The sequence below is a fragment of the Carcharodon carcharias genome, chromosome 7 (genome assembly GCF_017639515.1).
Source record: "Carcharodon carcharias isolate sCarCar2 chromosome 7, sCarCar2.pri, whole genome shotgun sequence".
Classification (NCBI taxonomy): Eukaryota; Metazoa; Chordata; class Chondrichthyes; order Lamniformes; family Lamnidae; genus Carcharodon; species Carcharodon carcharias.
In genome coordinates, this window is record NC_054473.1 from 56,703,624 (window position 1) to 56,714,581 (window position 10,958).

Here is a 10,958-nt window from a genome sequence, read left to right on the forward strand (position 1 = left end):
GATGGAGTTTAATGTAGAAAAATGCACTTTGGTAGGAAGAATCAAAAGGCAGACTATTATTTAAATGGAGAGAGACTCCAAAAAGTGCAGCAGAGGGGGATCTGGGTGTTCTTGTGCATGAAAGACAAAAAGTTAGCATGCAGGTGCAGCAAGTAATTAAGAAGGCAAATGGAATTTGGCCTCTGTTGCTAGAGGGTTGAAGTTTTAAAATAGGGAATCTTGTTACATTCGTACAGGGTGTTGGTGAGGCCGCACCTGGAGCACTGTGTACAGTTTTGGTCCCCATATTTAAGAAAGGATATACTAGCATTGGAGGCAGTTCAAAAGAGATTCACTAGGCTGATTCCTGGGATGAAGGGGTTGACTTATCAGGAATGGTTAAACAGGTTAGGCCTTTATTCATTAGAGTTTAGGTGAATGAAGGGTGATCTTATTGAAATGTACAAGATTCTGAGGGGGCTTGACAGGGTGGATGTTGAGAAGATGTTGGGGGAATCTCGAACTAGGGGACATAGTTACAAAATAAGGGGCACTCATTTAAAACTGAGATGCAAAGTAATTTCTTCTCTCAGAGAGTAGTGAATGTCTAGAATTCTCTACCCCAGATAGTTGTGGAGGCTAGATCACTGAAAACATTTAAAGAGGAGGTAGATGGATTTTAGAAATAACAGGGAGTTAGAGGGCTGTGAGGAGCTGGCACGAAAGAGGAGTTGAGGCCTGGGGCAGATCAGCCATGATCCTATTGAATGGCAGAGCAGGCTTGAGGGGCTGAATGGCCTACTCCTATTTCTTATGTTCTTTACATCAAGTGGTACTATTCCAGCAGAAATTACACAATCTTTGATGTATGGTTTAAGAAGGTAACTCCATTGAAAATATTTGTACAAGCATGATAATAAGTCCCAGGCACCAAATTACTTAAGCGACAAATTTTATATTACTCAGGATTTTCGGGTAGATCTTTTCCCAAGTGTTGACTTACTACTGCTATCACTAAGAATTAAAAACAGTAAAGTTCTTAAAAAGCGTGAAACTTGTACATGTTGATGTTCAAAGAGACTTGGTTGTGCTTGTACACGGAATGCAGAAAGTTAGCATGCAGGTGCACCACCAATTAGGAAGGCAAACAGCATGTTGGCCTTTATTGCAAGGGAATTGGAGTACAAGAATAAAGAAGGATTGCTGCAATTGTATAGGGTTTTGGTGAGACTACATCTTGAATAAAAAACTGTCTGCAGTTTTGGTCTCAACATCTAAGAAAGGATATCCTTGCATTGGAGTCAGTACAGCAAAGGTTCAATAGATTAGTCCCTGGGATGTGTATGTTGCCCTATGATGAGAGGCTGAGTAAATTGGGTTTATCTGGAGTTTAGAAGAATGAGAGACTATCTCATTGAAACCTACAAAATTCTAATGGAGCTTGATAGGGTAGATGCGGAGAGATTGTTCCCTTTGGTTGGGGAACCTAAAACACGGGGTCACAGTACCAGGATAAGAGGGCAATTATTTAGGACTGAGATGAAGAGAACTTCTTCATTCAAAGGGCGGGATTTTCCACACCCAGCCACCGCCGGGATCTTCCGGTCCCGCCCCAACTCATTGTACTTCTTGCTGGGGTGCCGCCTCACCCACGTTGGGGCTGGAAAATCCCGGCCAGAGTGTTGTGAATCTTTGGAATTCTCTACCTCAGAGGGTTGTGGATGCTCCATCATTGAATACATTTAAGGTTGGGATAGAGAGGTTTTTGGTCTCTCAGGGAATTAAGGGATATGGGGAGTGGGCAGCAAAATGGAGCTGAAGCCCAAGATGAGCCATGATCATATTCAATGGCAGGGCAGGTTTGATGGTCAATATGATCTACTCTTGCTCCTATTTCTTGTGTTCTTGTACTCACCTTGCTATTAGCTTTGTTTTACTGTATTTACACCAAAGCCTGAATATCCCAGGTTTGAGCTCTGAGTAATTTACAGTCCCTGTTTTTTATATCAGACATGTTGCGCAATTGGATTTGGCCCACTATAAGCATTTCATCTTTCAGAGACAGGGTGAACGGGAACAAAGAAGGAAACAAATAGTTGACTACATTTCAATTCTTCCCCAAGGTTACGATTAATAAAATTTAATGTGCAAAGAGCTCAAGATTGTTTGCCCACAATATAAATGAACTGTTTTTCAATGTTCCAAAATTACTGGCTGAAGAATTGAGAGTGGACGTACTGCAGGATTCCTGAAACGTTCACAGCACTTCCAGGTAACTGAAACATGGGTGACTGCTAGTGAATGACCATGGGCTTAAAATTGACACAGGATGACCTATGGATGGATTTAAATACAGATATGATAAGAAAAAGAAATTATTGCAATGTCTGAAATAACAGAATTACTGTTATAATTGACACTTTTCTAATTGACTCCAGTGGTACTGGCAAGTAGAACTATTTACATAGTGTGGATGGTGTAAGTGGTGAGTCTGTAATTACATCACCAATATACATCTGGTATATTGAGTGAAACTATTTTTATAACAAATGAAAAGTTTGAGAACTGCTGTCTAGTAAAGCTCCTTCATGTCCAGCAAAGTTGCATATTAAAACAACATGAAACTACATAAAGATCTGATTAACAACAAGGATGGAATTTCCTGTGTATCTGCACTCAAACATATGTAAAGTATACTCGCTGTAAAAGATTGAGGAAACACGAACACAAACGTGTTTCACACATAATAAAGCTACATCAGACTTTCCTGGCTCTTGTACCAATCTATGAATCCCTGCACTTGAAAGCATCTTAGTTCAGTATAATGGCTCCGCCCAAGCTAAAGAGCTGCACACGTGAATTTCCTGTAATTATGCTGGTTCAAAACATATGGATGTAAAGAATTCTGGGTGCGGCAAGAAACAGATCATTTTTCTGGTGCTTGGTGTTTTTTTTTCAGCAAATTACCCACATTTTAGTTTTCTGTTTCTTTGAATGCATTTTTATGGCAATAGCACACATTGTTCTTAAATATGCATTATGTGTCTAATATGCATTAATGATAGATGGTTTGAAACTTACAAATTTAAAAAAAAATGAAACATATGGTTCAAGATCAACAGGTTCCTCAGAATCCAGTTGTTTATCTGATTTCTACATGTTTATGGCTATTTTTATATTTCAGCATATGTTAAATGAGATTGCCAGGAAATTTAAAGGTAAATAGACACTGGCAAAGTGAGCAGAATTTTAAGAGTAGCTTCCCACTTGCGCTTCCATAGGAAATTCCACCTAGCTAAGTCAGAGAGAAAATCTGGGTGTGTCGGGCAGGGGGGAGCATTGAGTAAATTTAGATCAAAGTTCTATGTAGAATGAAAAGAGATCAGAAGTCTATTACTAACTATAACTTTCAAAATTTGGGTGTCTGAATCAATAGAAATTACTTCAGAGATCAGCACCCATAGGTTACTTCAAGGACACAAAATGCACTATTTATCTAAGCACTGATCAGACTTGACAAAATAACATCAGTGATGAAGCTGTAGGTCCATTACATCAGGGTTGTTTGTTGAACAAATATTGTAACTAGCAATGTCAACAACTGTTCTATTTATACAATACCCATTAAATAAACTGACAGTACCCCCTCGGAACTGCACTGCAATGACATTGTAGATTTTTGTGCTCAAATCCTCCAGTGGGACTTGAGTACCAAACCTCATGACTCAGAAGTGAGAGTGCTACCAACTGAGGCACAACTGACGAAGGGCAAGAATGGGTGCTCAACATTCCTGGTCACATGTTATCAGACAGGATAGAAAGGTGGATTAAGAAAAGGAACGGGGTGGGCGGTCACAATATTGGTTAAAGAAACAACAACAACAGCTTTGAGGAGGGATAACATGCCAAAATGTGCATCAAATCAAACTGTACGGGTTGAACTGAAAAGCTAAAAAAGGGCACCCACACTGCTATAGATCCTCAGTCAGAAGGAGATAGGACAAATATATATAGGAAAATTGCCCCCCAAGAGAAGAGGGAGCTCTGGACTTACTTTTAAATTAGAGAAATTACAATTTACCAAGCTGTGATGTTTATTTGGGAAAAGTGGACTGGAAATAGCTAATTGAAGATAAACCTGTGTCAGAGCAGTGGAAAACATTCAAGGAAGAGCTAAAATGGGTTCAGAACAAATATGTTCTCACAAAGAAAAGAGTGGGACTTGCAAATCTAGACCAACCACACCACCACTCCCCCCCAGAATTCAAAGAGCATACTGAATAGGATAAGGCAAAAGAAATCGGCTAGTGTCAGATACTCAATACTGCAGAAAATCTAAAGGAGTAGAGAAAGTGCAAGGGCGAAATTAAAAAGGAAATTAGCAAATCAAAGAGAGGGCATGAAAAAAATGTTGGCAAGGAAAACCCAAGGATGTTTTATAAATACATGAAGAACAAGAGAGTATCTAAGGAAAAGAGTAGGGCCAATTAGAGACTAAAGAGGTGACTTGTGTGCGGAGGTATTAGACATGGGCATGGTTCTTAATGAATAGTTTGCATCTGTTTTCACAAAAGAAAGGGACAATGCAGATGTTATAGTTAGCAAGAAGGTCTATGAAATATTGGAATTGATAAACATACTGAGGAGGGAAATATTAAGGTATTTAGCATCCTTGCAAATGGATAAATCATCAGACAGAGATGAAATGTATCCCAGGTTGCTAAGGGAAACAAGGGAAGAAATAGTGGAGGCTCTGATCATCATTCTTCAATCCACTCAGACAGGTATGGTGCCTGAGGACTGCTAACATTGTACCAATAAAGGGAGGAAAGGGATAGCCCAAATAATAACAGACCTGTCAGCCTAATGTCAGTGGTGGGCAAATTACTGGAAAAGATTCAGGTAGTATAAATTGTTATTTAGAGGGACACAGTTTAATCAAAGACAGTCAACATGGATTTGTTTAGGCAAGGCCATGCCTAACTTGATTTGATTTTTTTGAGAAGGTAACAAGAAGGGTTGGAGGGTAGCATGTTTGATATATGTTTGAGAACATGGATTTTAGCAAGGCTTTTGACAAGGTCCCATGTAGAAGACTGATCAGAACGTTACAAGCTCATATGATCAAAGAGAAAGTGACAAATTAGATCCAAACTTGGCTTAGTGACAGGAATCAAAAGGTTATGGTTGCTGGCATTTGTGACTGCAAGGCTGCTTCCAGTGGGGTTCCGCATTACTGACTTCCTTGCTGTTCATGGTATATAACAATGACTTAGACTTGCACTGTCGGATGATTAAGAAGTTTGCAGATGGTATGAAAATTGGCCGTGTAGTTGACAGTGCGCAAGAATGCTGCAGACTGCAGAAAGATATCAATGGACTGGTCAGGTGAGTAGAAAAGTGACAAGACAGGTAGATAAAGTGGTCAAAAGGGCATAATTTCCTTTATTGGTTGAGGCCTAGAGAATATGATGGGTTATGCAAGAACTCCACATAACACTAATTAGACTGCAGTGCTGTTCTGGTCACTGCATTATAGGAAAGATGTGATCACACTAGAGAGGGTACAAAAGAGATTTATGAGATGCTTCCAGTAAAGGAGAATTTTAGGTATGAGGAAATATTGATAGTCTGGAGTTGTTTTCTTTGGAACAGAAGAGGCTGGAGGGAAATTTAATTGAGGTGTATAAAGTTGTGAAAGGCCTAAATAGAGTGGATAGGGAGGACCTATTTCCGTTAACAGAGAGGTCAAAAACTAGGGGATAAAGATTTAAAGTAATTAATAAAAGGATTAGAGGGGAATCGAGGAGTTATTTTTCCCCCCAATCAGACAGTGCTGGGGGTTTAGAACACACTACCTGAGAAAGGGTGGTAGAGATAGAAACCCTCAAAGTATTTAAAAAACTTAAATTTATGTTTGAGGTACCATAACCTAGAAGGCTATGGACCAAGAGCTGGAAGGAAGAATTAGAGTGGTTAGCTCTTTTTTAGCCATCACAGACATGATGGGCCAAATAGCTTTCTTCTGTAGCATAAATCTTTCTACGTGATACTGTTTGACAAATATTGGCCAGAGGAACTCCTCTGTTCATCAAACTGGATTGGGAATTTTTACACCCACCTGAGGGGGCAGATGGGGCCTCAGTTTAACTTCTCATCTGAAAGACAGCAACTCCAATAGCGCAGCACACTTCTGGCACTGCCCTTATGTGTCAGCGTGAATTATGTGCTCAAGTCTCGACTGGGCCTTGAATCCACAACCTTCTGATTCAGGTGCAAGAGTGCAACTGTAGTTGTCAAAATTCACCTTGGCCATTTCACTCCCCAGTTACAGAGCAGTATGTACAACAATGCAATGCAAAAGCTGCCTACTGTGCAACATAACCACCCATCTTATTTGTATTGTGGAAGTAAAAATGCTCAAAAAGTGCTTCAAAGTTCGTGAAAACAGGCAGCGTTTATAGAAAATTCTGCAAAGTTTCAGTATCACCCATTCTGCCTTCAATCTTTCTTCTTATAACTCCATCACAATAACAAAAACTTCAAGTTTCTCACTAGTCCAAAATGTTTTGCTGTCCAAGTAAAACCATGATGGAATATCTCTTCCGACGCAGACGAAACTAATGGTGGAAAGTACAACAGTACTTATTTAGCAGATTACTGAGTAATTCACTTGTATCCAGGATCGTTCATCCCTGTCTACAATGCCACCCCCACCCCAATCAGCCCCTGGGCCTCATCCTTTCGCTTCGCCCTCCCCTTAAGTCCCCCGCGGAATCAGGTCTATTTCCTGAGGGTTAAGTGGAAAAGTTATGCAGGTACTGGGACTGCCCCGCTCCAGACCGCTGGTTTACAATGCAGGCCCTTCTTGGTCACCGCGGCCCAATTCACTCACCTATCCAGCCAGAAAGTCCAGGGGGAGTTGAGGGGGACGCCGGACTTGTCGTAATTGTTGATCTCCTCAAGGTGCCCCTGGTTGAGGTGAATGGTATCCTGCTCGGCGGCTGCACTCTCCTTCTGCTTCTCCAGCTGCTGCTGTAAGTCCTGGCTCGCCGGGATCGCCATTATTAATAACAAAGTGACACCGTCGCCACCGGGAGGCAAGAGAGGGGGAGAGCGCATGCGCGCCGCCGCCGGCCAGGGCCGCTGATGTCACCGAGAACACGTCACATACCAGGTCGGCAATGATTGGCTTTGGGGAACTGGGGAAGGAGCTTGCGGCTGTCCAGATATAAAGCTGACAGATGTGCCCTTGAATAAATGAATTGAATCATAGAATGGTTACAGCACAGGAGGGTATTTGGCCTGTTATGTCTGTAATGGCCCTCTGAAACAGCAGGTCACATAGTGCCACCTCCCACGCCTTCTCCCCATGACCCTGCACATTCTTCCTTTTCAGGTAATAATCCAATTCCGTTTTGAATGCCTCAATTGAATCTGCCTCCACCACACTCCCAGGCTGCGCATTCCAGATCCTAACTACTTCCTGCATGAAAAAGTTTTTTGCTCATGCTGCCATTGCTTCTTTTGCTAATTTCCTCAAACCTGTGCCCTCTGGTTCTTGATGTTTCCATCGATAGGAACAGTTTCACCCTATCTACTCTGTCCAGTGCCCTCATGATTTTGAATACTTCTATCAAATCTCCTCTCAACCTCTTTTCCAAGTCAAACTAGGTAACTAAAGTATCTCATCCTTAGAACCATTCTCGCTAATCTTTTCTGCATTCTCTAATGCCTTCACATCATTCTTAACGTGAGGTGCCCAGAATGGGACACAATACTCCAGTTGAAGATGAATCAGTGTCTTATATATCTTTAATATAACTTCCTTACCTTTGTACTCTATGCCCCTAATAATAAAGCCCAAGATGTCATATTTTTCATTAACCACTCTCTTAACCTGTCCTGCCACCACCAATGACTTTTACATATATACACACGCAGGTCCCTTTGCTCTTGGACCCTATTTAGAATTGTATCCTTTATTTTCTATTGTTATTCCACATTCTTCCTATCAAAATGAATCACTTCACACCCATGTTCTTTAAATTCCATCTGCACTTGTCTGCCCATTCCACCAGCCTGTCTATGTCCTTTTGAAGTTCCACACTATTGCCCTCACAGTTCACAATGCTCCCAAGTTTTGTATCATCCACAAATTTAGAAATTATTCCCTGTACAACAATGTCTATGCCATTAATATGTATCAGGAAGAAATCAGGAACATCGATCCCTGGGGAATTCCACTATAAAATTTCCTCTAGCATGAAAAACAAACATTCACCACTAATCTATGTTCCCAGTTGTTCAGTCAATTTTGCACCCATTTTGCTACTGTCCCTTTTATTCCATGAGATCTAACTTTGTCCCCTAGTCTGTTATGTGGCACTTTATAAATGCCTTTTGGAAGTCAAAGTACACCACAGGATTCCCTCAACCCTCTCTGTTATCTCATTAAAAAATCACAAGCAAGTTAATTAAACACAATTTGTCCTTAACAGTTCCGTGCTGGTTTGCTTAACTAAGCCACATTTGCCCAAGTGACTATTAATTTTGTTCAGAATCATAATTTTTAGAAGCTTCCAAACAACAGAGATTAAACTGACTGGCCTGTAGTTACTAGGCTTATCTTTACACCCTTTTTTGAACAAGAGTATAACATTTGCAATTATCCAGTCTGCTGGCACCACCCTGAGTCTAAGGAATGTTGGAAAATTATGGCCAGTGCCTTCACAATTTCCACTCTCTCTCTTCCCTCAATATCCTTGGAAGCATCTTATCTAGCCCTGATGACTTGTCAACATTAAGTACAGACAGCCTATCCAGTACCTCCTCCTTATCAATTTTAAACTCTTCAACTATCTGAACGAAGTCCTTTTTCACCAAGACCTGGCAGCATCTTCTTCCTTGGTAAAGATATTCACTTAATACCTTAGCCATACCATCTGAGTTTGTGTATAATTCTTCTTTTTGGTCCATAATTGGCTCCACTCCTCCTTCTACCACCCTTTTGCTATTTATATGCCTCAAGAGGACTTTTGGATTCCCTTTTATGTTAGCTGCCAGTCTCTTCTCATACTCTCTCTTTGCTTCTCTTATTTGGTTTTTTCAATTCCCCTCTGAACCTTTGTGTTCAGCCTGGTACTCGGTTATATTATCCACCAGGTATCTGTCATAAAAACCCTTTTTCTTCTTCATCTTAATCTCTATCGCTTTTGTTGTCCAGGGAGATCTGGATTTGTTTGCCTTACTTTCCCTTTGTGGGAATATACTTTGACTGTGCTTGAACTATCTCTTCTTTAAAGGCAGCCCATTGTCCAATTACAGATTTGCCTGCCAACCTTTGATTCCAATTTGTCTGGGACAGATAAATTCTTACCCCATTGAAATTAGCTTTCCCCCAGTTAATTATTACTATTCTGGATTGTTCCTTTTTTTTCATCCCCAACCTAAACCTTATGATACAATGACCACTGTCCCCTAAATGTTCCCCTGCCGACACTTGATCCACTTTGTCCATCACATTGCCAAGAACCAGGTCTGGAAATGCACCTTTTCTCATCAGACTAGAAACATAATACTGTAGGACATTGTCCTGAGAACACTCTTGCTTTTCCTTGCTCTTTACAATACTATTATCCGGTCTATATTTGGATAATTAAAGTCCACCATTAAAACTACACTATTATTCTCTGTAGTTTTCTTGCAAATTTGTTCCTCTACATCTTTCCCACTAGTTGGTGGCCTATAGATCACACCAAGCAATGCAATTGCACCATTTTTTGTCTCTTAGCTCTAGCCAATTAGATTCTGACCTTGACCCATCTGGGACATCCTGTTGTTCAAGCACTGCATTGTTCTCCTTAATCAGTACTACCACCCCTACCCAAAAAAATTAACATATTTTTTGCTTTCAAGTGTACTTAATGCTATCAATTACAATTTGACATCAAAAGCTCTAATTTGAATTTGACATCAAATTTGATATTGCGTTCAGAGCTATCCAGTGCATTCAAAGTTATCAAATATGCTCAGCAACCTGCACTGAAAAATACAAGGAAATTAATTACTTAAATTATATGTGAATTTATTCAGTTGTTCATTTTGTCCAAAAAAATCATTCTGTTCTACAATACATGCTTGAGAGCACCACCTGATCCCAACAGTTTTTAATTCATTTTAATCTCAGGGTCTATATTTTCCACTCACCCCCAGGTCTTAGAGTCTAAACTCTCCCCAATCTCCCTCCAGCCTCCAAATTCTTGCCCTCCCTCCAGCCACCAAACTCACCCCCCCCCCCACCCACAGTGGGGGGAGGGGGCGGGGGGCGGTATGAGAGGAAGACGGAGGGGAAAGGAGGGGTGGGGGAAAGAGAGGAGGAGGAAGGAGGGGCAGGGAAGAGGGGAAGGAGAAGGAGGGGGGAAGGGGAAAGAAGTGAGGCAGGGGAAGAGGGAGAAGAGGACAGGGGCAAAGAAGGAGGAGGGGGAAAGAAGGAGGGGGGAAAGGGGAAGGAAATAAAAGGGGGGTTGGGTAGAGGAATAAGAGGTGTGGTGGGAGGGAGGGGGAACGGAAGGAGAGAGAGAGGGTGTGGGGGGGGTGGTATTGGCGGGGGATGGTGTGGGGGCGGTGATGTATGCACCCTACATACTGCATACATAATCAGCTAGCAATTAAGAAAACCTTGTCTATATATATATAGTCACATTTTGTTGTGATCACTGCAGGACAGCAATTGATAATGATGTCAGTTGATAACTAATCATTTGACATCGCAAGTATGGTTTTGAGTGAAAATGATAGTTAAATGGTCAGTTTTGAGTGAAAATGAAATAGAATGATATCTGGATGATTGCTTCTGCATGCAAGTGAAATCAAATGATGACAAAATGATTGCATTTGAGAACAATTGATGTCAAATGATGGCAAAATGATTGTGACTGTGTGTAGTTGATGTCAAATGAATGCTGTTGAAAGTAAAT

At 41.0% G+C, this 10,958-nt stretch overlaps 1 protein-coding gene across 1 annotated transcript in view; it reads right to left on the bottom strand.

Annotated features, from left to right (window-relative positions):
- The window catches only part of eif4e3 (eukaryotic translation initiation factor 4E family member 3), a 78,709-nt gene extending 71,599 nt beyond the window's left edge, over window positions 1–7,110 (bottom strand). Inside the window, exon 1 of the mRNA XM_041191918.1 lies at window positions 6,875–7,110. Within this exon, the coding sequence (XP_041047852.1) occupies window positions 6,875–7,101 (227 nt within the window). The 5' untranslated portion in view covers window positions 7,102–7,110. The remainder of the gene's footprint in view (window positions 1–6,874) is intronic.
- Window positions 7,111–10,958: the final 3,848 nt, after the last annotated feature.